Here is a 27,989-nt window from a genome sequence, read left to right on the forward strand (position 1 = left end):
CTGTCGCTGCGCGGCCTCCCATTGGCGCTCCGGCGCGTCCGTCGAACCCCCCGGGGTGCCCGGGGGCCGGAGCGCAGACCGCGTTCCCCGCCCCGCGCCTCCAGCGCCCACCAGCCAGCCGCCTGGGAGCGAGCCGCGGGCGCCGGCCGCCGGCCGCCGCGTCCGTCAGACCCAGCGGGCGAGGCTCCGCGCCCGTCGGCAGCGCGCGGCCGGCATGGCGGCGCGGAAGAGCCCCGCGCAGGAGCGGGAGCGGCCTCGCGACCACGCCTCAGGTGGGCCCCAGGCCCGCGGAGCGGGCAGCCGGGGACGCGCTCTCCTGGTTGGCGCAGCCTTTGGCGTCGGGGGGCCCGGGACCGGCGGTCCGAGGGGTGTGGGGAGTACGGGGGAGTGGCGAGGGGAACCGGCTGCAGCGTTGGGGCGGCCGTCGGGGGGCGCATCTCTGTCGGGAGCTGCGCCCCTGCCCCCGCCCCGGCGGGCAGGGCTGGTGCGGGTCTCGAGGCGGCGAGCGACCCGCTGAGGCGGCGCTGCCCGGTTCCCGGACAGAGCGCGCGGGCTCTCTTTGGGGTGCGGTGTGAAGGGGTTTGGGGGGGGCGGCGTCCCCTCTGAGATCTCTCTCTCTTTGGGTCGTTGTCGGAGGGAAGTGGATGGGTTTCGCGCTTTGCCGGCAGAGGATGTGGTCCACACCTTCGCGGCAGTTGAGACCCGATGAACGAACGGAGAAAACTCCCGGTTTTTGAAACAAAAACAAACATACCCCAAAAATGTCACCGGGGGCAGGAGCAGCAGCTGGATATGGCCCCAGGTCGCCAGGGTCTCCGCCCTCGCCGGACGGGGGCAGGGGGTTGTCCCTCCCTCCTTTGAACCCCAAGTTTGAGGAAGGGGAGCTGCCTCTCAGCTTGGAGCACGCTCCGGTTTGCGTGTTTCCCTGAAAGCCACCCCAGGGGTGAGAACCCACCCACCGGTGGGTTTGGGGAGAGCGCGCCGCTGTTGCAGCGTCGGTGGGAAATTGTTACGACAGTTTCTTAACTGGGGGTCCTTGGTCCGGGCAGGAGCTTTTAATTCACACAGCAGATTGATGGGTGTGGTGGGAAAACAGCAGGGTCCTCAGTTAGGACAGGAGTTCTAGACATCATTCCGCCCAGGACCGTGTGCCTAGACGTCTACCATTCGGGATTTCTGGGTCCTGATCCCTAAAAACGAAGGCACACGGCTAAGCTGATCCATCAAGCCCCTCTCAGTCTAGAATTCTGGGGACTGACGTATCTCCCACTCCCAAAAGTTTGGAGAACGATCTCATTTTTCAACCTTTTTGCACCTTGGATTGTTAGAATTAGCCAAATATTTTCTGCGGGTGTATTCATCTGAACTTTTTATTATGTGATTTTTCTTCCCTTCTCCATGGCTTATTTTGGCAGAGAGCAGAGATGGAAGTTGAGGTAGGGGTACAGCTGGAAAAAGCTAGCTGAGGAGGCGAAAAGATGTCTTACTCTGGGCCTAATGGAGTTGCCAGGAATTTTCCCTGCCAACGCACCAAGTTCAGGGTGTGCCAGCATTATGAGCGCAAAGAGAATTCTTTCCTCAGCCCCAGCCCATGGAGACTGCAGTCCGTGTGTCAGTGGAAGAGTGTGATTCAAAGATCAGGTTATGGAAAACTTTCTCCAAAACATAACTTCCACGGACTTAAGAGCATAGTTTGCCGCCTTTGCTGGTCACGTTTGGGGTTGGGGAGGTGGGGAACTAGGGGGGATGGACAAAGTTTTAAAACTAGTTGCCAAAGCTAGGGTGGAGACAGGTTTTTTTTGTTTTCGATTTTTTTACCTACCCTTAAGACTTTTGGTAAGAGACCAAGATTCACTTTTGCGATAATAGTGAATGTTAATAAATATTATTTGACAGTAATAAAACAGGCAACAGCAGAAGAAAACCCACTGAACAGACAGGGGTGGAAGGAGTTTTTTGGTAGCCATTTTTAACTATTTCTTTTCAAGTATTTGGATACTGAGGATCATGAACTAAACATGCGCAGTATTATGGGAAAGACACTGTCAGCAGCAGAATATTAGACCAGGAAGAGGCCCCATCGGTCATTTGCAGGAGAAGATGGGAAGAAACAGGGAAGCGCGACTAAGCTCACCAGTCCCAGTGTTTCCCTGGCGGGTCTGGCATTTGAGGAGGGGCTGTGTGCCCACCACTCCTTGGGGCTCCTCTAGCTTCTTGCCACCCTGTGAGGTATTTAACTTCCTATTGGTTTGGGCACTGCTGGGGTTTCTGACCGAGGCCCATCTCTATTTGTTTAGTACAAAGAATCGGGGATAAATGAGTTTTCAACCGTGTTCTCGGGAGCCACAGGGCTCCCTGTGGTCCCTGGGGGTTGACCTGGGGGACACAAACATCTGGTGTGGGATGGAGGGAGCCCCAAAAGTCAAGTCCCCTCACTCCAGCTCCATATAAACAACCTGTGTTTCTTTTCTTGCTTTATATGCTGCTCTGGGTAATATTTTGTTTGGGGAAAAGAGTCCAGTGCTAAACAAAGAGTTTAGAGATAATGGAAATGGCTAATATGTTTGAGTGCTACTGTGTCTTTATTATGTATGAAGGGCCTAGAACCATGCTTGGCTCTAATAAGCTCTCAAAAGTTAGCTGCTATTCTTACAATGATCATTATACTAGAAGGTAGTTATTTTTATTCCCATTTTCTGAAACTGTGTCCTGCACAAACTTGTAGATGCCCCCACTTTCCCATTCAACTAACTTTCCTGTTAATTAAAATGTGTATTCCTCAATATCATGGATTGCATTATTCCAGAGCCATTCAGGGGTGACCTACTTTATGTTTGAAGCAGGTGTTTTCTGACCCGCCCTACGCAGCCTCCGGCCTGGTCCCTGGGGTCATCACAGGTACCACCTGGGGCAGGCAGGTGAGTTTACCTGCAGAGCGTCTCTGTGTTTCAGGCGACAGCAGGTGGAGGCCGAGGGTGGTAGGGAACACCCAGCTGCTCCTCCTAGCGGACTGCAGCGGGGACTGAGAGCCGGCAGCTTGTCCCACTGCCCGTGCCTCTAAGGCCTTTGCTTTCAGGAGCAGAACCACGCACAGGGGACCCTGGGAGGGCCCGTGGTGGCCGGGAGCAGAGGAGTAATTGGCTCCTGTGCTCTGTGTGCTGTTTGGAACCTTGAAGAGAAAGGTTTCCCTTCCTTAAAAAAACAGTTTGAAAGCTGAGGAAAAAGAAAACAAACACTGCAATTGAAAACACATGCCCACACCAGAAGCCCACAGCAGAATGCTTCAAATTTTGCAAGTAGTCCACAGCTGCTATTTATGTTGGCCTGTTTGTGTCTCACTTTTATTCTTCTACTCTTCCGTGTGTGTGTGTTAGTCACTCAGTTGTGTCCGACTCTCTCTGACCCCGCCAGGCTCCTCTGTCCATGGAATTCTCCAAACAGGAATACTGGAGTGGGTTGCCATTTCCTTCTCCAATGCGAATTTTAGTAGTAATAGTTTAGTCACTAAGTTGTGTCCAACTCTTGCGGCCCCACAGACTGTAGCCTGTCAGGTTCTGCTGTCCATGGGATTCTCCAGGCAAGAATACTGGAGTGGGTTGCCATTTCCTTCTTCATCTGTGTCTGTGAGATGGACTAAATACCAAATAAAATGTAAACTGTGATACCATGTGTCTTAGCTGAGTAGAAATTCTTCATTGGCACACCTACTGAATTTGAAAGTGGCGTTTTTTCCCTGGCTCCCGTGAGTGGGTGCATTCAGTCTCCAGCCCCCAGGCTGTCCCTGCCACAGTAACAGTGGGTATGTGCTGGACTCGGAGACACTGCTCATGGAGAGTGTTATGTAATCTTTACAACCACCACCCTGTGACGCCCAGGATGGTCACGGAATTTCCTCAGAGTTTCCAGCTAGTAAGTGGTGGCCAGGATTCAAACTGGGCAGCTTGGCCCCTCCCACAACAGATTCTGAACCATCCACCTGCCTGTCTCCTGAAACGGTCAGACTGATACCTGGGGACACTCTGGTTTCCGAGGCTTGTTGCTCTGTTGCTAAGTCATGTCCAACTCTTTGTGACCCCATGGGCTGCAGCACGCCAGGCTTCCCAGTCCTTCACTGTCTCCCAGAGTTTGCTCAAACTCATGTCCATTGAGTCAGTGATGCCATCCAGCCATCTCATCCTCTGTTGTCCCCTTCTCCTCCTACCCTCAATCTTTCCCAGGATTAAGGTCTTTTCAGATGAGTCAGTTCTTCCCATCAGGTGGCCAAGGTGGTGCAGTTTTAGCTTCAGCATTCGTCCTTCCAATGAATATTCAGGACTGACTTCCTTTAGGATGGACTGGTTGGATCTCCTTGCTGTCCAAGGAACTCTCAAGAGTCTTCTCCAGTGCCATAGTTTGAAAGCATCAATTCTTTGGCACTCAGCCTTCTTTATGGTCCAAGTCTTACATCTGAAAAACCGTAGCTTCCAAGGTTACCTCATCACACTTAAGCTGTTCTAAAGTAAAGTTGGGTTATCATTTTTGTACCATTGTTGTTTAAGGGAACTCACAGGTCTGTGTACGGAAGAAGATTATGAAAATGTCACCATTATTGAGCTAAAACTTCCTACACATGTGTTTCTTTATACACAACTTTGAAGTCTCTATGTACCTTTTAAAGGAGTTAATGGATTGGTGTGTTTGACCTTTCTCTCCTGTCCCCTTGAATCCTCTGGTAAATGTTCAGTTACTTAGGACAATCTGTTCTCAAAACAGAGGCTGTATATACATTTATTGATTTGTAATTAATTTAATAGAAAAACATTTAAATGTCACTTTACCTTAAGTCAACAGGGAAAAATTTTTGTGTATGTACTCATTTTTCCAGTGACCTTTTATATGAGTCACACTCTATTTTTCTACTTTTTCATTTAATCGAGCCAGAATAGACAGGTGCCGTCATGTTTAAAATAAGAGGATAATAAAACGTTTATGTTCATTTCTAGAAGACTGAGGACCATTGTCTGTTAGTACTGTTGCTGGGATTCCCAGGTAATAAACAACAGTCCCAGCAACTGTAGCACGTAAAACGCTACGCTCAATCAATCTCTGAATTAAGAATTTAACAGTAAGTCTTATTGTTGATTTAGCCAGGTGACTCTGACTTTGAGCATATGTGGAATTGTTAGATGCATAGTCATTTAAAACACCTTATTAGCTCTTTCTGCTTACCCTGTTACTGATTTTTTTTTTTAACCTGTGTCATTTTTTTAAACATCTTTATTGAATTTGTTACAATATTGCTTCCGTTTTACGTTTCAGTTTTTTTGGTGGTGAGGCATATGGGATTCTAGCTTCCTGACTAGGAACCCAAGCTGCACCCTCTGCGTTGGAAGGCAAAGTCTTAACCACTGGCCGTCTGGGAAATCCCCTTGTTACTTTTTTTTTTTTGACTATTAGTTAGGGTTAGTCTTCCTGCAGGCTTCCCAGGTGGCACTAGTGGTAAAGAATCTGCCTGCCAATGCAGCAGACGTAAGAGGGTTTGATCCCTGGGTCAGGAAGATCCCTGGGAAAAGGGCATGGCAACTCATTCTAGTATTCTCGCCTGGAGAATCCCATAGACAGAGGAGCCTGGTGGACTGCAGTCCATGGGGTTGCAAAGAGTCGAGCACAACTGAAGTGACTTAGCACGCACGCACAGTCTTCCAGCAGATGGAGAAATAATATAATTGGAAGTCAGTTTCTCAGGAGAGTCCTCTTCCAATTCAGAGAGAAGCAGAATCCCAGCCCCTCCCCCGAGCACCAGTAGCCACCCGGATACCGGCATTTGGCCTCCTGGGTGGGGTTTCAGTGCCTGCAGCCCCCAGAGCCATCAGGAGCCTTCCCAGCCCAGCTTGGCCCTGGCCTGCAGGGCTCGGGCACCCCGGGTGGACTCTATGCCTCGGGCCCCACCTCAGAGGTCAAGGTGGACGTCAGATGTCAAGCCCAGGCAGCTGGAAGGGACCCAACACACTGGGTTCTTAGTCTTGGGCCCATCAAACAGGCTGTCCTGGAGGCGCTGCCCTGATTGCAGGGGGTGAGGTGGGGGCGGGGGGCAAGAGCCCCACCCATTTTGGTAAATCTTGTGAACTGTGAATCAAATACAGCTGTCTTTTTCTGTTAAAAGGAAGCGAGCCACGCGTCCTGCATCCTGCCTTCTCGTGTGCCCCTTACGGTGGCCCTGCACCCCTGTTCCCACCATGCCTGGTGGGCAGAGGCTGGGTCCCCAGGAGCTCAGGAGGGGAGGTGGGCGGGGACACAGGCTGTGAACCACGTGTAAACCTGCCTCCAAGCCAGGGCAGAGAGGGTTCCCGGGAGCATTTGACCTCTCAGGTTGAAGAGCAGTGAACTGAACTCCCAGTCCTAGAGAAACACCAGGTGCAGTGTGGGTATGATTCCCGACCTGTGATCGGTTGCTGAGTCACCAAGTTGTGTCCGACCGACTCTTGGGACCCCATGGACTGTAGCCCGCCGGGCTCCTCCGTCCATGGGATTCTCTAGGCAAGAGTACTGGAGTGGGTTGCCATTTCCTTCTCCAGGGGCTCTTTCTCACCCAGGAATCGAACCCAGGTCTCCTGCCTGGAGGCAGATTCTTTACCGACTGAACAACGAGGGAATCCCATAGAAGAGCCTCAGCTGTTTTTTCCTTTGGTAAGTTTTTTTTTTTTTTTTTTTTTTAATTTGGCTGTGCTGGGTCTTCCTTGCGGCACCTGGGAGCTTCAGTCTTCGCTGCGGCATGCAGGATCCTTAGTTACGGCGGGTGAGCTCGTTCAGGCGCAGCATTCAAACCCTTCCTTGCAGTGCGTGAGGTCTAGTTCCCTGACCAGCACTCAAACCCGGGCCCCCTGCCTCGGGAGCAAGGAGGCTCAGCCACTGGATTGCCAGGGAGAGGTCCCAGGAGGGCTTCCGCTGCGCTGTGAGAGCTCTGAAGAGCCAGGAGACCTGGGTGCTCTGTGTCCTCCAGCTTGGCTGCCAGGACAGGTGAGAGGACGGGGGCAGTGGGAGAGATGGCCAGGGCAGTGTGCTGAGGAGCGTCAGCCAGCATCCAGAGGTGGGGGGCTGCTGGCACTGGTGTCATTCTACTTGCTACTTAACCGGTGAACTGGGAGTTCTGTTCATAGCTAAGGCTGCCCGGCATCTTGAAATGCAAATGTAGCCAATGGAATTATTTGTATAAATGTGGCGTCCCTTAGTTTTTGCACCTGAAGCCCTGGGAGACTCGGCTGTATTGATTCCTTCCTCTGAAATCTGAAGTAAAGAGAAAAATCACTCGACCTGAGAATGAGTTTATTAGATGGGTTCTATCTATGGTGTGGCCCTCTGTTTTGTTCCGTAAGCATTGGTTAAACCCCCATTGGGGTGCTCAGCTGACTGTCATGACAAGGACTAGTACAGACACCGCTTATACACCTACCTAGTACTGCCCTGCTCCTCGGGCTTTGATATTCCAGCGTCCTCTCCCACACAGACCTCACTGATGCATTCACAGTTTGGGGCCCGTAACATGTGCAGCTACAGACCCCTCACCCCTGCCCCAGGCTCCTCAAGCTTCCTCTTTTGTTTCTTGATGTCTTAGAGAAACTGGTCACCTCCATGGAGGCCTTTGTGGGAAAGGCTGTGCTCTCAGGTCAGCGTGTGATAGACCTGCAGACCTAGGCAGGGGCATCTCGGGGCGGAGTGTATGCTGGCATTTGTCAAGGGCTCATGTGTCTTCTGTCCACGCTCAGGGCATCTTGCCTGTGGTGCAAGTTTTGAGTAATGTTTTGAGTCTGTTTTTTTTTTTTTTAATAGTGAAAACTTTTATATTTGGAATTAGCCAGCTGGACTGAGTTTATATGATCCAGCCTTGTTGGCAATATCCAAAGCGTCACAGTCAGGAGCCAGTCGAACCCAGGCTTTCTTCTGTCCATCAGGCCTGATCCGGGTTTTGACCTTAGCCACGTCAGTGTCACAGCCTGTTGAACTGGGTGCTTGTTGGCCCTGACATCCACAGTGAACACGTGTGCTGTTGTCTTCTGCTTTTTTGACAGCTGACTCGGTGGTGAAGAGGGAATTTGCTGATGGCCTAGTGGTCAAGTTTGTTTCTCCTAGGAGTGCTCTCTCGAGGATATTTGGGCTGCCTCCTGAGCCGCAGTGTTCTGGGCCGCCAGAAGGCGGATGACCTCCAGGTCTTCTTTATCTTGTGGCTGTGGGCACCTCTCAACACGCTTTCTTGGCCTCAAAGCCTTTGTTTTGGTTTCGGCTTTGGGAGAGGCAGGGACTGCCTTCTTCACCCTCAGCGCCACCCTTCATGAGTGAAAAAGAAAGCTCAAGTCTAGTTTAACTTCAGTTGTCTCACAGCTTCTTAAAATCTGATACCTTGTGCCATCACGTGACAGTTCTGCCAGCAAAACTCTGAAACATGTTAACATGGAGAGACCTTTGGAGGATGACGGGAAATGGTGGTAACTGGCCTGGCCTCCTTGTGTCTGTAGGCGAGGGAGCTGAGTTCCAGCTTCCTCTGCCGGCCGTCTAGGACCAGACCCAGAGTCAAGTTCCTCGCTCCCTGTGGCCTGCCCATTCCTCTGCCTTGACGCCATCCCACTAGGTGATGGCTTCACACCTCACTTCCTGCTTTATATTTACATGGGTGTAATTAAGGGAAGGGGAAACAGACTGGTGGCTCACCATTTCTGGCATGCGTGTTACAAGTCAGAAGGGATGGGCAAGATAAAGACAGTTAGGATCAGGTATGGTGGGATAACAGAGCAACCCTGAATGAGTGAATCAAGTTTATTTCTCTCATGGCAGAGTTTAGAGGTGACTCCCCAGAGCTAGAAGGGCCTCCATGGTGTCAGAGGCTGAGGCTCCTTCCACTTTGTTTCCACCCTGCATGGCTTTTACACCGACAGCTCCTCCTTAATCCAACATGGCTGCTAAATGTCATTCATCACACCTACATTCCAGCTGGTAGGGAGGAAGATGGGCTGGGAGTACATACCCCTCTTTACATGGTTAGACCCACACATAGGGAGGGCGGAATGTAGTCTTTATTCTGAGGAACTGCATGTCCAGCCAAAGTCAAGATTCTGTTTCTGTGGAAGAAGAGACAACAGTTCTGGGGTTGGCTGGCAGTCTCTCCTGGAGACACACAGACTGGATTCTGACTCCATTGATTCATTTTATTTATTCGACAAATATTTATGAACTGTCTACTATGTTTCTAGGGACCAAGAAAGCAGAGCGAAAACAGAAACAATCCCAGTCCTTAAGACATGTACCTACACGGGGAGACAGACCCTAATCAAACACAAACACAGTTGTGTAAACTGTGATGAGTGCCGTGAAGGAAGAGGACACTGTGTGCTGTGAGCGAGCGGGGCTGGGATGGGGTCGGAGAATGACCTCTGAGCTGAGAGCTGGAGAGTGAGTAGAGTGAAGAGCATCCCAGACAGGGACGAATGCATCCCAATGGTGGGCACGGAGGCAGGAGTGAGCCCTGATGGAGATGCTGAGGGCGGCCAGTCATCTTGGAGCAAAGAGCTTTGAAGAGGCGAGAGAGCAGGGAGGAATCAGGGTCAGACCTGGCGGGCCCGGGGCTGGGGAGAGCACCCACCCCGGCTTACCTGGAACCGTGGGTGTCCTCGGACGAGGAACTCTCAGCACTAAAACTGGGGAGGTCCCAGGCGAGCCAGGAGGAGTGGGTCACCCTCCCTGGAGGTCACATTAATATACAGTTATGCTCCTTTATTATTAATTACAGCAAAGTTCCTTTTTTGGTTGGCGTAGCTCCCAGCCTTGGAAAGACAGCCACTGACTGATGGAAGTAGCCCCTCGCCTTGGCCAAAGGGGAAGAGGCACACAGCACAGGGCGCTTAAACTTGTTGGATGACGTGACCCGTGAGGCCGTTCTATCTGTGCAGTTTCCCCTGAGGGTAATTTTGGAGATTAACTGGCAGATGATGATATGTTTGAACTTACAGAAATAGGCAAGGATGGAGGAAGCCCCGACTCCAGAGCAGTGTGTCTCAGCACCAGTGATGCATTGGAATCATCTGGGATTTTTTCAAAAAGGCGCCGGGACCCCGGCCAATAAATCAGATTCTCCACAGGTAGGGCCAGGGTGATTCCCTGCCCCGTGGCAGCACCTCTGAGGCTTCGGTGAACACGTGATTTGCTGGGAATATTGTAGATCACAGATTCTACCTCCGTGGGGCCCAAGGATTGCATTTCTGAATGCCCAGGTGATAAGGATATTGCTGGTCAATAGACTTTGTGGTGGTGTTCATTCGCAAAGTCGTGTCCAACTCTTTGTGACCCCATGGGCTGTAGCACACCAGCTTCCCCTCTTGTCCTTCACCAACTCCTGGAGCTTGCTCAAACTCATGTCCATTGAGTCAGTGATCCCATCCAACCATGTCATCCTCTGCCATCCCCTTCTCCTCCTGCTTTCAATCTTTCCCAGCATCAGGGTCTTTTCCAATGAGTTGGCTCTTCATATCACGTGACCAAAGTATTGGCGCTACAGCATGAGTCCTTCCAATGAGTATTCAGGGTTGATTTCCTTTAGGGTTCACTGGTTTGATCTTGCAGTCCAAGGGACTCTCAAGAGTCTTCTCCAGCACCACAGTTCAAAAGCATCAATTCTTTGGTGCTCAGCCTTCTTTATGGTCCAACTCTCGCATCCAGATGTGACTACTGGAAAAACCATAGCTTTAACTACGTGGACCTTTGTCAGCAAAGACTGAGTACGATGCTCTGTAATGTTTGACGTTTGTTCTGAAGCCTCTGCTTTCCTTTTAGGAGAGCAGATCTGAAGGACCACGTTAAGGTAGAAGGGTCCTTGAGAGGTGAGAGGAGGAGGACAGGGAGGCCCCCGCTGTGGGCTTCCATCACTCGTGGGTACAGCCCAACTTCTCAGTCGGTTCCGGCGGTACTTAGGGTCACGTGTGAGACCGGTTCCTGGTTCCAGGAGAACCAGCTCTTTGAGACCTCTGGCTGGGATGGTGCAATAAGCAATGCCTCACTGCCTTCTCACTTGTTTAGAGGCCTTTCCAGCTGACCCCACTGGCTGCCAGGATGTGGGTCTTTCCTACAACTAAGAAAAGCCCAAAGATTTGAAAAAATTGACACGTCCATTGTGGGGAAAAAAAAAATCCAACCAACAAAAAACACACACCACCAACTTCAGACTGGAAAATGGTGTTGGAGAAGGGAAGTCAATTAGAAGGATTAGTCATCATTAGTGACAGAGGCCAGGTGATTCTGAGGAATGGAAAAATCACTGCGGGGTGAAAGTGGCTTGTCTCAGAGTGTCCCTTTAGTTCTCCCTGGGTCATGTGTTCATGAATGACCTGTGCTGGGGTGTGGAAGATAAGCTTGATCTTTAAAGGTCTAAGAGTTGAGAGGGGGACAGAGCATCACAGAAGCTGAGTGGGAGCAGTGAGCCGAGTCCAGTGATGTGAAGTTTCGTGGGAATGTGTGCCAGCTGCTGGGGCTCGGAGAGCTTGCCCCGTGGTGTGGATAAGCCCTTGCTTCCCTCCCCAGGTTCTGAACTTACCAAAAGGTGGACATGGAAGTCAGGGATTTTTTTTTTTTTAACATCAGCTGGGTAGTAAAATCCTGTGTCTTAGGTGGTGTGGCCAGATGGGCTTGCTGGCAGTGCCTGAGGTGTGCTGACCCCTCAGAGGTCAGGCCTGTCCCCCAGAGAGGTGGCCTCCCTCTGGGCCCCTCTCTGCAGGCAGGCAGTAGTGGGTTGAGCTGAGCAGAGGGTCTTAACACCTGCTGTCAGATAAGTCTCCCGCCTTCAAGAAAGAGCAAGGGGAGAGGGGCAGAGGCCAGTACCAGACCTCCAGGAAAATTCTTCCACCTGGAGGTTTGGGGATGGGGGGGATGAGAGCACCTCCCTGCCTCGCCCCCTTGAGCAGACGGGGAGCAGCAGGTCTCAAGGGCTTCAGGTCGATGGCAGGGTGACTACTAATACAGTCACAAGCTGCAATAATGTGAATGGATCATCAAGACCGAGTCTGGTCAACCACAGCCCAAGGGCCACTCAGTTTTTCTGTGGCCTGCAACCTATGAAAAGTCTTTACATTTTTTTAAATAGTTAGGGGGGGAAAAAAAATCAAAAGAGGAATTCCTTTTCCTGACATGTGAAACTTACATGAAATTCACATTTCAGCATCCCTAGGAAAGTTTTCTTGGGACACCGCCCCACTGTGTATTGTCTGATGGCTGCTTCCACTCCTCTGGGGGCCCATCTGAGTGGGTGGGACAGAGGCCAGATGGCCGGCAGTGCCTGGAAGCTTCCCTCTTTGGCCCTGCATGGAAAGCTTGCTGACTCCGCTGGAGAGCGAAGCAGTGGTCACGTGGTCGATGGCTTCCCCTGCCTGCGTCACACCCAGGATAGTGTGTTCCTGCCCATGATCACACTTTTAAGTTGGGGGGAGGGTCCCCAGAAGGGTCACAGGGATGGTGAAGAGGCCTCCCTCCCACCCACCACCCCACACCAAACCATGTCAAGTGAGGCCTGGTGGGGAGACCTGGGATATCTGAGCTAGAAGAGGACAAGGCACTGTGGGAATGACAGCTGCCTTCAGAGTTTGTGCTCATTAACTGTTCTGAATTCTTGGAAGAGAAGTACTCGGGGAAGGCGGTTGTGTAGTTAATTCATGGGGCACTGACCTTGAGTCGGAGCACATGGGTTCAAGTTCTGGCTTCTGCTTGCTTTCTCCGGGCTTCAAAGATGAAGTGCACGTGTGCACCAATGGCTAGGTCCACAGTGAATTAAGGCTCAGCTTTCACCTCAGAGGGACTTTCTGGCCCACAGGGGACATAGTCATGAATACACTGAACCAGAACCCACCTGCAGTGTGGACAGCATTGGCGGGGAGTGGGGTCGGGGGGACTGGGGGAGGGATTCATCCTGCCAAGGGGCTGGTGTGACTTGGGCCTCAGAGAACAAGTAGGATTCCAGCCCCTCCAGCCCAGAGCATCCTGTGTCCCTGTAAAATGGTCACTTGAGAGGCTGTTGTGTGGAAGGGGACTTGGACGTGTTCCTCGTGACCCCAAGCAGTGATGACGCACGTGGTGGTGACAGGTCTGGTCATGCCAGCCTCTTGCTTCCAACCCAGTGGAGGGCTTTCCTTGCTCTTCAGCATCAGCGTCTCCCAAGGGGATGCAGCCTTGCTGGTCTCCCCTCAATTTCCCGTCCAGGCTCTGGGTCCCAGCCCCACCTCATGTCCTCAGGAGAGCCTCCCCCAACCGGGTCAGATCCCTGTGTTACCCCCACCAGCGTCCTCTGCACGACCTTGGTCGTGCTCCAGACATGCGAGGACGGTCTATCCAGGTGTGAATGGATGGAGGAAGGCCCAGTCTTTCCAGTTCACTGTGGTAGCATCGGTACCCGGCCTGCAGAGCAGCGTCATCTGTAGTCGTAGAATAATGATAGATCTGATCGATGGAGAAACATCCCAGAAATGGAAATGGGCTCCCATCAGTTCCCACCCCCAGAGGCGTGGAGACACTGATGGTGACCACGTGGAGGGGCTCAGCTGACAGTTCACACAGATTTACGGCCTGTGTGTTATGAACACGCTAGAGGCTTCCTGTGTCTGATTACCACCCTCCCGCATCACTGTTGGTCTCCACTGTTGGGGAGACTCTTGAAGATGACTCATCTGAGGTTCTGCAGCTAGAAAATGGCAGAATAAAGACTGGGTCCTAGGCTTATTCTGCCAGCCTGCTGTCTCCACTGGGGCTGGGCCAGGGAGCCTGCCTGGAGTTCTGGGATCCCTGGAGCCTAGCCCACCTACTGCTTCTGTGTTTTTTCAGTTGGGTGGGTTTTAAGCCCCCTCCACAAGGTTAGAAAATTCAAGTGATAGGTGGCATTGAACACGCCTAGTGATGCATCCAGTATATGAGGATACTGAGCTATGATGTTATTAAAAACATGGTACAGTCCTCTCAGCGTCGGCAAAGAGCATTTCCTGCTGCATTTGCTGAACTCTGAGTTTGCAGGAAGGAGCCTGGGGTGGACGTGCCCAGTCCCGGGGGATGTGGACTGTGCACCTAGCTTGAAATCAGTTGTCTGACAGTCCTGTGACTCACTGGTCACAACTTTCAAGATAAAAAGCTTGCTCGTTGGCGGTTCTCTTCCTCAGTGATACTGATCTTGTCGTCGTTGGTTATAGAACTTTACTAAGTGGAAGACTGTTGTTTCTTAAGCAGGATTAATATCTGAAATCCAAAAGTGTAGAAAACCTTTGGACCTCACCATTTCCAAGATTTGTGAAGAGGATATTTGTTCTATCTTCCCCATAACTGACACAGAAACAACCAAATAACCTGTGGTTTTGCACAAGCCTGAGGCTGTGCTGGTTGTTAGAAACCCAGGCTGTCCCTCCACTGTGCTAATGTTCTGAACACCTCCAGCGGTGCCCCGGGATCCAGACTATGCAGAAACCTCGATGACCTAACAGGATTTGTTCTGTGTGTTTATTGTTCTGTTTCCACATTGCTTCACTTATTCCTTTGGACGAACAAACCACATTTTGCTTTATGTCTCAGAACTCAGCTCTGAGAGAGGTGACCCACCGGGGCAGACAGCATGAGGACTCTGTGTTATTCTGAGTCCTGGTGGGGCCCTGACACCAGGTCGTGTAACCTGGGGGCCTGGACAAGCTGGCAAGTAGCCTTTCCCAGCATCAGGGCATCGTGCCACCAGACCCTGAATTCCCTGGAGCCAGAGACCGTGTCTTTTCACCTTACTGCCTGCCAGCCCAGCTCCCGGCCCAGGGTGGGAAGTAGAATAACCAAGGGGTGGGGTGGGGGGGCTTCCAGGGCCCCTCCCTGTCCACTGAACCACGTGGCCGCAGTTGACTCCTCTCTGCGGCACCCCCATCCCTCCACTGCCCTGCTGCAGCGAGCCTGCAGGGATGTCCTGGGGCAGGGGGCCTTTCCCATCCCCTCTCCCTGGTTGCTTCTTAACCTGTCAGTCTCTCTTGGCCAATCTCCTGCTAATTAACCAGAATATGGCCTTGAAGCTGATAGAAATAGCTGTTGTATTTTTCAAGTTTAAAAGTATTTTTGACCTTGAAGTTTCAGGGCTTTTTAAAATTATTTTGTATTGGGGTATCAGTTCAGTTCAGTCGCTCAGTTGTATCCAACTCCTTGTGACCCAAATGAACAGCAGCACTCCAGGCCTCCCTGTCCATCACCAACTCCCGGAGTTTGCTCAAACTCATGTCCATCGAGTCGGTGATGCCATCCAACCATCTCATCCTCTGTCATCCCCTTCTCCTCCTGCCTTCAGTCTTTGCCAGCCTCAGGGTCTTTTCCAGTGAGTCAGTTCTTTGCATCAGGTGGCCAAAGTATTGGAACTTCAGCTTCAGCATCAGTCCTTCCAATGAATATTCAGGACTGATTCCTTTAGGATGGACTGGTTGGATCTCCTCGCAGTCCAAGGGACTCTCAAGAGTCTTCTCCAAAACCACAGTTCAAAAGCATCAATTCTTCATCGCTCAGCTTTCTTTGTGGTTCAACTCTCACATCTATAGATGACTACTGGAAAAATCGTAACTTTGACTAGACGGACATTTGTCAGCAAAGTAGTCTCTGCTTTTTAATATGCTGTCTAGGTTGTCATAGCTTTTCTTCCAAGGAGCAAGCATCTTTTAATTTCATGGCTGCAGTCACCATCTTCAGTGATTTTGGAGCCCAAGAAAATAAAATCTGCCACTGTTTCCATTTTTTTCCCATCTATTTGCCATGAAGTGATGGGACTGGGTGCCATGATCTTTGTTTTCTGAATGTTGAGTTTTAAGCCAGCTTTTTCACTCTCCTCTTTCACTTTCATCAAGAGGCTCTTTGGTTCCTCCGGGTGTTCTGGGTTGATTGGAGTATAGCCAATTAACAGTGTCGTGATAGTTTCGAGTGCACAGCCACGGGACTCACCATACACATACATGTATCCCTTCTCCCCCGAACTCTCTTCCCATCCAGGCTGCCACATCACATTGAGCAGAGTTCCACGTGCTGATGTTGTTCAGTCGCTCAGTCGTTGTCTGACTCTTTGCTCCCTCACAGACTGCAGCACCCAGGCTTCCCTATCCTTCCCTGTCTCCTGGAGTTTGCGCAGATTCGTGTCCATTGAGTTGATGATGCCATCCAAGGAGCAGAGTTCTGTTTGCTCTAAGGCAGGACTTGGTAGTTTTTAACAAGGTGATCTTACCATGTGATCTGTCTCAGACATCTAAGTTGAACTGCCTTTTCTGTCTTGTAGCTCAGGCCTAGCTTCTGCCCCCCAGGCCCGTTCTGTAGCCCCTGATCTGCTTCTGCTTCAGGAGCGTGTCAGTGGGCCAGGCTCAGGGGGCAGAGGAGGTGAGGGTGGGGGAGTGGCTGGGGTGGAGGACTGGAGGGCTGGCTCAGCACCGGGGCACCACCGCAGGTAGGAGGCCAGCCAGACCCTGGGGGTCTCCCCTGAACGTCAGAGCAAAAGTGCTGTCATTGTTATCACTCAAGTTTCCGGCTCTTCTGTGTCTTTTTAAGTTTTGTTTTCAGGTTTGTTTTTTTCTTTTTGGTTTCCTGTTTGAATTATTTCAGTTTTGGTACATTTTAGCGAACGGAAAAAAAAAAAAATTCTAACTAGAATTTTACCACAGGAGAAAAAACAGGAGCTTTTAATTTTTTCAGTCGCAGTCAGTGGTCTTGTCGGTCACAGGTGGGATGCCAGTGTCAAGATGGCCACACTCTGGGCTGCAGGAGGCTCTGGCGTCGTCACCCAAGGAGATCGCAGCTCCTTGGGTGTTCCTTCCAGGCGTGTGGGTGTGACTGTGTGTGTGGTGGTGGGGGATGGGGTCTCTGCAGGTGGTAATGCTGGGGATGGAGTTGTGGGGAATGTGTGAGACCTACTTCACCCACTTTCCAGCATCACAGAAATGCCCTGTGCTTTATACATTACCTCATTTTCAGCCACCACCCAGGTGGTCCAGCCCAAAAGTGTTAAAAAGAAATCTCACTTTTATCTCCTGATGAGCCTTAAAAAGGATCAGATCTGTATTTCCTGGCAGCGCTTTTCTTCACTGCCAGAACCCCCGCCCCCACCGCCCGGTTCCCCTTGTTTCTGACCCTCATTCTCCCTCCTCTGTTGAATATGTTGAAAGACTGACTCCCTGATAGTGGAACTTCTTTTCAGTTAGTCCAGGGGGGCTCCCCCCAAGGCCAGCTCATTTGGGAGGGTGCCAGGTAGTGGAGGGGAAGTGGGGCGGGCGGGTGCTGACTTCCGTCTGTCTGGCTGGCCCAGGGGGATCCCAGGAAGAGTCTGACGTGGAAGATCTTATCCTCTCTTAGCTGGTTTTGGGGAAATGAGATCTGACTCACAAGACCATCAAAGTTGTGATCATGATAGTCTTCTGCTTGGCACCTCACTTGTGGTGTTCTCCTCTGTATCTGTTGTTTGGAGTTGTAATCCTGTTACAGGTGAATTTTTTTAAAAATTTTTAGAGTCTAGATTCCATTTGCTGTAGCGGAGCTGATTAGGGGTCCACTCAGCCCCGTCCTTCAGAGGTGGGTAGGGGAGCAATACGGCGTGCAGCTTGACCTTGCCCAGGTTTGGATTCCAGCTCTGCGGGTTATTTAATCTTTCTCACCTCGAAGTGTCCTCAGGTGATAAAATAATAATGAGCATGGGCTGGGTACATCCTGTGCGCCTGACCAAGAGCTCAGTATTTCCTTCAACCATCCAGCAGCTCCAAGAGGGGGCTCCATGCTACCAGGGTAACGGTAACAGCGCTCCCTGCATCCTGGCACTGGGGGGTCCTGCCCTCCCTCCCTCCCACAATTAAGGGACAGACACTTGGGGGCATGGAACCCCCCACCCCGTGTACAACAGGACCAGGGCAGGAGCAAATGAGACAGTTCCTAGAAAACACTTGCCAAAGAGTCTGGCACAAAGCTCAAATTGTAGCTCTTTTAATTAATTTAATTAAAAATCATACTTTTTCCTACTAAAACACTGTGTTTCCTCTCCTTTGACTGAGAAGCCTCACTCCTGATAATGTTTGCATATGAAGTTGTCTGAACACCTCCTGTCGTCTCTGAGCTGCAGGCCTGAGTCCTGCTGGTACCACCAGTGCCCGTGGTCCACTCCCTGGTCCTTCATGGTCTGAGTTATTGACCAACACCTGTGGGTACCCTGGGCCGAGTGAATACAAAGACTTTAGGCTGCGGTTCCCATTTTTCCCGAAAAGGGACTGTTTAGCCCTCCCATGATTTTTCTGATAAGTTGATCAGATCGTCCTTTCTCCAAGTTTGGAGGTGGGGTTTAATTTTGAGGTTTAGGGCAGGAGGCTAGGGAAGTCCATGTGTGTATGTGTGGGCGTGGGTGTGAGAAGACCATAGTCTGTGGTGGGTCCCCATGGAGCCCCCGGCAGCTGCTGAGAGGGCTCAGGCTCAGGAGGAGCTCCCATTTTAGGGGTCTCAATTAAACAACCCAAGGGGCTGGGCAGTACCTTTTAAGAATGCAGTATGTTGGTTGGAAGCTGTGACCAGTGAGAGCCGTACCCCAGGGCCTGCAAGCCCTCCATGTCCACAGAAAACCAGGATGACCCAGTGGGATGTAGGCAGATGCTCTTCAGGGGTCCCCAACCTCCAGGATATAATGTCTGAGGATCTGAGGTGGAGCTGATGTAATAACAGAAATACGGTGCACAGTAAATATAATGTGCTTGAGCCATCCCCAAACCACTCCTCCTCCCCAGTCCATGGAAGAAAATTCTTCATGAAACCTGGTGCCATAAAGGTTGGGTACCGCTGCTCTAAAAGGCTCTTCATGGAAGAAGAAAGGTGACTGTGTTACCGTGAGAAAAGCATCACCATTCCTGGGCTTTAGGGAGACGGAGGCACGTGCATCTGGTGGGAGTGTTAACCGACAGTTTGCTTGGGGAGGCATTCTGGCAACATCTGTCACAGCTGGAAGCGTGCACACTTCTGGACCCAGAGTTGCCTCTTCTAGAAGTTACCCTAAAAGACACCATGAGTCCACAGGACTGGTGGAGTGGAATGTTTATAAGAGTGAAAAATGTGGAAATAATCCAAACGTTCATCAACGAGTCAGAGACTGTGCACATATGATGATCTGTCTTTATACTATGATGTTATACCTCCTTTCAGAGGAATACCATAGAGTTTTTAGCAAAAATCTTACCTTATAGATTTAAATGCATTACACCTTACATTTTTAAACAATTCATTAAAATTTTTCATAAATGTCTGCTGCTGCTGCTAAGTCGCTTCAGTCGTTTCCAGCTCTGCAGCCCCATAGACGGCAGCCCACCAGGCTCCCCCGTCCCTGGGATTCTCCAGGAAAGAACACTGGAGTGGGTTGCCATTTCCTTCTCCAATGCATGAAAGTGAAAAGTGAAAGGGAAGTCGCTTAGCCGTGTCCAACTCTTAGAGACCCCATGGACTGCAGCCCACTAGTCTCCTCTGTCCATGGGATTTTCCAGGCAAGAGTACTGGAGTGGGGTGCCATTGCCTTCTCTGTGTCATAAATGTCTACGAAAGAGTAAATACATAATTAACAGCTAATCAATTGTTCTGAACAGATATGCACCTGCTCTTGAAAATGTATTTGTCCATAGTTTTGTAAGACGTTAGCCTGGGGGAAACATCTTAAAGGGTACGTGAGGTACCCTTTCTTTATTGAGAGTATATATATTTCCTTCTAGAGAATGTATATCAACTTTATTGCTTATGATTAAAATTGTAAATTCCAAATCCATGAGGCTTTGACTCCAGTTAATCATTGGACTTTTTGCTAAGGGAGGAAACTGTTTCACAATGAACCACAGGAGGTTTGGCGACCATTCAAAAGTTCTCTTCCTCATTTGTGTTTCGGCATTTTACATCTTCGAACATAATACAATTAGGAATCTGTTGCACATGGTAAAATATTGCAAGTTCCCAGTTTGAGCTCTCTGGGCCAATGAATTATCCCTCTGGTCACATGAGGAATCGTAGTGGACCCCGTAAGCTGCACACTTACGTCCACGCACGTCTCTTCTAAGTGGCCTCCTTTCTGGAAACGACGTCCCTCTCCGTGGCTGCAGTCTGAGGCTCGTCCTGTGCTCCGGTGATGCTCTGTGTCATGGCCTGTCATGACCGAGGAGTATCAGCGGGGGCGGGGGCGGGGGGTGGCCCATGGCCTGAGGTCCCCGGGGTTAGGGCTGGGTGCTGAGCAGACCCCCTTGATCATTCTTGGATTTAACAGATCTTCTACACAAGGTGAGGTGCGCTGTGCTGATTCTTAACTAATTTCATTTCCTCTTTGTCCAGCAAGGTCAGTATTTTGACTCTCATTTTATAGTCAAGACAGTCTAGGGTAAAGGAAGTGAGGGATCCCGCCATCACACAACTGAATAAGCAGGGGAAGACGGGTTTTATATTCAGCTCTGAGGGATTCTGAAACCCATGCTCTTTATGTTCCCTTTTCCTCTTGAATTTTGTAGGACAAACACATTCTTATGTATGACACTGATTATTCAGTATTTAGATTGAATTTTTAAATGCTCTAAAAATGTCTATCTAAATCAATGATGACCTTTTACAGGTATAATTATCCAATGTATTTTCTTCCCCTTAAATAAAGCAGGCTCGTGTAATTGTACTTCATAATTTTTTTTATTGAAGTCTTGTTGATTTACAGTGTTAATTTCCACTATACAGCAAAGTGACTCAGTTATACACATATATACATTCTTTTCTGTATTCTTTTCCATTATGGTTTATCCCAGGACGTTGAATACAGTTCCCTGTGCGCTACAGTAGTATTACTGTTATTACACTTTTGTAGGAAATGACCAAGTTCATTCCTGGACACTAGTCACCAGCCAAGCCTTAGATGCTGCGTGGAGAGTGGTGAAGGGGTCGGTGACCTTGGCAGTTTCATTTCTGGCGGCCATCCTCTGCTACTTCAGAAGGCTGCAGCTGTATTTAGGGCACCGGCTGAAATGGTATGTGGCTCTGTCATCTTTAAATTTCAAAAATGCCTTTGCTGTTCAAAATAGAACTTTGATGTTATTATTTCTGTTTATCTTTTAGGTGGATTGGATATCTGCAGAGAAGATTCAAAAGTAAATATGTTCATGCCTGTGTTTCCTTATTTTAAGAGAGGGTTCAAGAAGGGAAAAGGGAAGGGAAAATTCACCACCGTGTATTTTCGATTTGGTTCAGGGAACCTCAGCGTGGAGGCGGAAGTTGATTTACTCAGTTATTGTGCAAGAGAGTGGAAAGGAGAGACACCCCATGCCAAGCTGATGAGGAAGGTGTGTGTCTGTTTATTCAGGTCATGGTGGATGGAGAATTTTTGTGTAAAAATCAGGAAACCCGCATTCCACTGCTGCTGCTGCTGCTAAGTCGCTGCAGTCGTGTCTGACTCTGCGACCCCATAGACGGCAGCCCACCAGGCTCCTCTGTCCCTGGAATTCTCCAGGCAAGAACACTGGAGTGGGTTGCCATTTCCTTCTCCAATGCATGCATGCATGCTAAGTCGCTTCAGTCGTATCCGACTCTGTTCGACCCTATGAACAGCAGCCCACCAGGTTCCTCTGTCCACAGGATTCTCTAGGCAAGAATACTGGAGTAGGTTTCCATTTCCTTCTCCATGCATTCCACTATGCTTTACCAAATATGGAGCCAAGAACAACTGTGGCTGCAGTTAAAAGCCAAACAGCCACTAGGCATTACCTTCAGGCCTTTCACCTAGTGCTGGGGCCTTCGAGGACTTGGGTAAATTAGGCCTCATTTCAGGACACTTGAGCATTGTACCCTTTTCAGCTCTCTCCTGGCCAAGGCTATTAAAAGCCCACCAGGGGGCTTCCCTGGTGGTCCAGTGGCTAAAACTCCCAATGCGGGAGGCCTGGGTTCAATCCGAGGTCAGGGAACTAGATCCCATATGCCACAACTAAAGATCCCACATGCTGCAACTAAGAGCCGGCACAACCAAATAAATAAAGATATATTTTTAATCTGCACATGCATTGGAGACTTCTGTCCTTGAAGGGATCAGACACATTGACATAAAATATTTGGAGGATTTTTTTAGACCAGACTTTCCATCAGACCAGTCTTGGTAAATATCCCCAGCTGTGTTGTCAACCTTGTCACTAGCAAAAGCCAAAAAAAGTCAAAAAGGAAAAAGAAGTAGTTTTCAATTACTCTTTAGCATGGACTTAAAAGTATATATAATAGTTTTCACTGCAGTCAAGTTGTAGCCATCCTCTCCCCACAATGACATTCCCTGACTCTTGGGCTTCCAGGAAGTTATCAATTAAATAGCATCACATGGACTCTGTACACACAGAAGTCACTTGAAAATTGCACGTGGTCTCATCCATAACCCATACTGGTTCTGTTTCTGTTGCCCACTTTATTTGGGAGTAGCGCCTTGCTAAAGATGCCATGAATTAGCTTCCTTGAGTCTCTTGTCCAGTGGAATTAAGAACGGCTTTTTCCTCTGGTGTCAATAGGCTTACGAGGAGCTGTTTTGGCGGCGGCATATTAAATGTGTTCGACAAGTCAGGAGAGACAACTACGATGCCCTGAGGTCGGTGCTGTTTCAGATCTTCAACCGGGGCCTCGCTTTCCCATCCTGGATGAAAGAAAAAGATATTGTGAAGGTACGTTAGGTCCTCACGCTGGAAATTTGGCAGAAGTCATGCTGATGGGAACTGCAACACCGAGTCCGGGGTCTTCTTCGGGTGGTTTTGTATTGTACATACGGTGTCAGGAGATGGAAGGTCCTATAGCTCAGTCCTCTGCCTCTCATGCCAGTTTGCAAATAAATCATCTCAGATAGTCGTACTCAATTTTGTTTTTAATGCCAGCATCTTTTCTTGAGAAGGGCGTCTGTCTTTTGTAAGTGAAGTGGTCCTTTAATCCACTTTTCTGCTCTGGCTATTTGAGCATTGACAAGCACAGTGTGTAAGCTCCATCCCAAAGATGCCCTCATATCCCTTTTTTGCCAATCCATCTCTCAGCCCAGGCATCCACTGATATGTTTTCTGTTCCTTTAGTTTTGCCTTTTCCAGAATGTCAGAGAAATGGAATGATCCATTGTGTAGACTTTTGAATCTGCCCCTTTCACTTAGCATAATGCATTTGCAGATCATCTGTGTTGTTCCATGGATTTGTAGTTCAGTGCTTTTATTGTTGAGTGGTGTTCCTTCATATGAGTAGAAGACATCTTGTTTACCCATTCATGCACAAGTTGAAGGATATGTGGAGTGCTTCCAGCTTGAATAAGGCTGTTACAAATATTCCCATTCAGGATTTTGTATGAACTTATGTTTTCATTCCTTTTGGGTAAATACCTAGGAATGAGATTGCTGGGTCTCATGATAGGTTTTTCTTTAACTTTATAAGAACCTGCCAAGTCTTTTCTTAAGTGACTCTGCCATTTTGCCTTCCCACCAATAACATGTGAGTTCCAATTCTGCTACATTCTCAGGTTTTTTTGTTTGCTTTTTAGCCCTTCTAATAAGGGTGCATTTGTATCACTGCTTTTGGTTTGCATTCCTCTAAGAGGTAATGATTTTGAGCACCTTTTCAGGTGCTTATTTGCCCCCCACATTACCTCCTTGGAGAAGTCTCAGTTTAAATCCTTCACCCAAATTTGTAAATTGAGTTTTGAGGGTTCTTTATTATTCTGAATAAAAGTGCTTTATCAGATATGTCATTTGCAAAGATTTTCTCCCAGCCAGTACCTTGTCTTTTTTTTTTTTTTTTCATTTTCTTGACAGTGCCAGGCAATATATTCTTGATGAATAACCTTAATTTTTATTTGAATGTAATATGCCTGTTACATAAGTGTGAGCAAACTCTAGGAGATAGTGATGGACAGGGAAGTCTGGCGTGCTGCAGTCCATGAGGTCACAAAGAGTCGGACATGACTTAGCGACTAAACAACAACAATGATATGCCTAACCACGGATGCACATTTAAGGATGGAGAAGCAAAGAAATATAAAGTATATGCATATATATAACTCCACATGGTCTGTTTCCTTAGCATCTTTTATTTAGAGTTGTTTTATTGGTAGTTTAGTTTAATGTAGCAGTTGTCAAGTGTATGCTGTGTGCCAGCCCTGTTGCTGAGGACAGAGAACATAGCCGAGACCCTGGGCTCCACAAGCTCAGTGGAGTGGAAGATGGATCAGATACGCTCAATGGATCAGATTCTTACGCATTCCATGATCATATTTAATCCAACAAGAGTCCTGGAAAATGGATAACATTGCCCTTCATTTACAGTGGAGGATGTGCTAAGAGGTAACATAACTAATGCTGGTTGAGTAACCTCTCAACAGACCAGTGAAGAGCTAGGTTTGAACCACAAAAAGCATCCTTCTATAATCCATGTGTTCCCTGATGTATTGGGTTGGCCAATTACTCTAATGCTGTTTGGTTAAACATAACTGCTAAATGGATATACCTAGGAAGTCTGGAAAGTGTTTTATGTAAAAAGATTGTTTCTGTAGACAGTGTTCATTCACGTTTTCATCTGTTGTGAAACTGTGAATCAAGAAGGTGATCCAAATCAATCCACAAATCTAAAAAGAGACTATGTTTTACTTAACTGCCATTACAATCTTTTACACTGAAGACTTCTGAATGAGATAGGATTACCCGCTGTGCCATATTCTGAGCTGTGTGTCCGACACGCTGAGATACTGACCACTCTTGGCATCTACTTCCTTTTTAAGCTTCCTGAAAAACTGCTCTTTTCGCAAGGTTGTAATTGGATCCAGCAGTACAGTTTTGGTCCTGAGAAGTATACAGGTTCCAATGTGTTTGGAAAATTACGCAAATGTGTGGAATTACTGAAAACACAGGTGAGTATCCAGGGGAAAAAGATGAGGAATAAGAGCGTGCATCCCACACGCAGCCGCTTGCCTCCCATGTCAGGCATGTCGCTCTGTGTCCTGTGAGAAGGAAGTGCAGGCAGAAACACTCGTCTAGTAATTGACCATTTCCTTTCCTGCTCTTTGTTCTCCTCCCAAGTAATGATCGAGAGCAATGTTGTTCTACACGGTTGTTGGGCCAGTTTTGGCTAACTAGCCAGCCAACCTTAACGATCACATACTTTCGTTTTTCTAGAAAAATGTGGTGTGAGGTCCAGACAAGACACTGGGAGATGCCTTTTGGAATGCACCCTGTTAGTAACTCGGGGTCAGCACAGATGTTATCATTTGACTAAAGAGTTTTTCCTGCCTTTTACTAGACACAGATTTTAGATGTTGAAATGAATCCTCCTTGGGAAATGCTGTTTCAGTGCCACAGCTTTCTGATCTGTAAAACTAAAAAAATGAGTAGTCTCAACTCTGTACCGTTATTATGAGGATTTAATGAGCAAATACCCATAGATTGCTTTATACTCCACCCTGGCACACAGCTAGTAGTGAAGAATGCTAATTAGTACTCTTTGTCACTGGACTATCCTTTGTGTAATCTGACATCCTTAGAAGTAGCTTTAGGAGGCTGACTTCTTTAGCATTCTACCTAGTAGACAGTGTATTTTTGAAAAAATATCTAAACTACTTTGTTGTAAAAGTAATCAATACTTAGAGTTACAACAATTAATGTCAAAAAATATAAAAAGTTAATGGGTCCCCTCATTAATCCCTGGTTTGTTTTACAAGTACTTTAAAGATTATGCAGTGGTGTATGTATTGACCTTTCTCTTCTAAGTTTCACTTAACATCTGTGTTTTTAGTGGACTGAATTTAGTGGGATTAAAGATTATCACAAGAGAGGAAGTATGTGCAACATCCTTTTTTCTGATGCTCTCCTGGAATATAAACTTTATGAAGCCCTGAAATTCATCATGCTGTATCAAGTCACCGAGGTTTATGAACAAATGAAGACCAAAAAGGTCATCCCCAGTCTTTTTCGACTCCTGTTTACCCGGGAAACCTCATCGGACCCCTTGAGCTTCATGATGAATCACTTGAATTCTGTCGGTGACACGTGTGGACTGGAGCAGGTAATCGGGGCACAAGAATCATGTGTCTGATGAAGGACAATGTTGGCAACACTTCAGCATGTAGGTGATTGCAGTTTACTGTCAGCAGTGATAAAACCAGCTGCAAACAGTGGCGTGCATGCTGAGTCTCTTTAGTCGTGTCCGACTCTGTGCGACCCCATGGACTGTGGCCCACCAGGCTCCTCTGTCCATGGAATTCTCCAGGCAAGAATCCTGGAGGGGGTTGCCATTGCCTCCTCCAGGGGATCTTCCTGGACCAGGGATCGAACCTGGGTCTCCTGCCTTGGCAGGCAGATTCTTTACCACTGAGCCACCCGGGGAGCCCGCAGAGAGGTGGCGGCTGGGTATTACTGCCCTCCAGTCAGGAAGAGTGATACAAGCCTTCCTGCCCCACACTGGCTGCTGTGTCTTCGCAGCTCGGTGGCCAGCCAGCAGCAGTTCCGGGCGCCTGTCTGACCTTCACGCTGCCTCTCAGGTGGGAACAGGCTCTCCCACTACAGAGGTTACCTGGCAGGAAGTCCAGCTGTGAACTGAGGTTAACATTTGGAAAACATGTGGTTATTTAGCGCAGGTAAACAGAAGTTATTGAAACTTTGAAAGTCCAGACAATGCTTTTCTATGTGCATAGCAAAGGGGCTTTGTTTTGCTTTGCTCTCCTAGGAGGTACTCAAAATTACCAGACATTTTAATAAAAATTAATTCATCTAAAATGATTTTTTTTTTAAAAAGTTGGAAAACGGGATAACTCTTATTGCAAACATTCCTTTATATTTTTTCCAAACAGCTTGCTCTGTGATCCTCCTAGAGAGACCTTTCTCTATGTTTGTCTCCTGCCTTCCACGCAGACGTCGTCCATGTCTGTCCCCAATTCCACACCCACGCACAGTTCACGTGCGGGTCTGGCCACGAGCCCATCATCTCACAAGCTGCAGACCACTCTCCCTCCACTGGAGCGGGGAGGTGGGCATTTGGGAATGTGCATCCGTGACCTTTCTTTCATCTCCCCACAGATTGATATGTTTATACTCGGATACTCCCTGGAAGTAAAGATAAAAGTGTTCAGACTGTTCAAGTTTAACTCCAGAGACTTTGAAGTCTGCTATCCAGAGGAGTCGCTCAGGGAGTGGCCGGAGATCTCCCTGCTGACCGAGAACGACCGCCACTACCACATTCCTGTCTTTTAAGTCGGGCTGGACTGGGCTGCAGCTCTCGCCAGTGACAGAAGTCACCCTTGCAAGTAGTGTTTCTAGAAAACCAAAGCTGGCATTGCTGCCGTGGAAGCACTCGGGACCTCCCTCTCCAGGAGCGCAGGTGCCCTGGACAGGGGACCCCGAGGTGCCTTCCCTTTGTTCACACTGGTTTCCTCCAGCTCAGCTGCACTGATGGGTTTGTGGGTTGGTGGTTTGACCTTGTTTGTGAAGACTGGTCACTTCACTCACAAGAGGGCACAAGGACATTTAGTTTGAACAAGAACAACAACAGGAAACAAGTGAGAAGAAAACAAGTATGGGAAACGGACTAAAGGGAAAGAATTTCTTTGGCTGTAACCTTTTATGTTCTTCATTAGGAATCTTGTCTTTGACTGACTTGGGATCTTCTTAAGCATGGCCTTATTTTATAAGTATTACCTTCCCAGGAATCTCTGTGGTATATTGATTTTCCAGAACCCTTTGATTAACTTTAAAATTGTGCGTGTGTGTGTTTATACTCACATGCACGTATACATGTATAGTTTTATATATATATATATCTAAACACATACATACTCATAGCCACTACTTTGTAATGTTGTACAGTTTGTTTTATATCTCTTTACTTTTTTTTTTAAACTGTTGCATCTGGCCAGTTTAATATGTTTTATATAGACCAAAAAGATACATTCTACAGATTAAGGCAACTGAATGACAATTATTGAACTGTCACAAAAATATTAAACTGGTGTATTTAATGTGTAT

The 27,989-nt window shown here is 48.5% G+C and overlaps 1 protein-coding gene across 1 annotated transcript; it reads left to right on the forward strand.

The window, feature by feature from the left end:
- The first annotated feature begins 94 nt into the window (after nucleotides 1–94).
- Nucleotides 95–27,988, forward strand: OTULINL (OTU deubiquitinase with linear linkage specificity like). The gene is made up of 8 exons (XM_020878012.2): nucleotides 95–272; nucleotides 20,846–21,005; nucleotides 21,094–21,125; nucleotides 21,226–21,317; nucleotides 22,521–22,670; nucleotides 24,755–24,883; nucleotides 25,765–26,034; nucleotides 27,045–27,988. Exons 1-8 carry the CDS (start codon nucleotides 215–217, stop codon nucleotides 27,216–27,218), a joined length of 1,065 nt encoding a protein of 354 aa, XP_020733671.1. The 5' UTR covers nucleotides 95–214; the 3' UTR covers nucleotides 27,219–27,988.
- The last annotated feature ends 1 nt before the right edge of the window (nucleotide 27,989 follows it).

The sequence above is a fragment of the Odocoileus virginianus genome, chromosome 14 (assembly GCF_023699985.2).
Source record: "Odocoileus virginianus isolate 20LAN1187 ecotype Illinois chromosome 14, Ovbor_1.2, whole genome shotgun sequence".
Classification (NCBI taxonomy): domain Eukaryota; kingdom Metazoa; phylum Chordata; class Mammalia; order Artiodactyla; family Cervidae; genus Odocoileus; species Odocoileus virginianus.

Excerpts from the sequence above, each read along its gene's own strand:
- OTULINL (XM_020878012.2), top strand. The coding sequence starts at position 215 with ATGGCGGCGCGGAAGAGCCCCGCGCAGGAGCGGGAGCGGCCTCGCGAC. Across the intron at positions 273-20,845 it reads GCCTCGCGACCACGCCTCAG|GAAATGACCAAGTTCATTCC; the intron begins GTGGGCCCCAGG and ends ACACTTTTGTAG. Across the intron at positions 21,006-21,093 it reads TTAGGGCACCGGCTGAAATG|GTGGATTGGATATCTGCAGA; the intron begins GTATGTGGCTCT and ends TTTATCTTTTAG.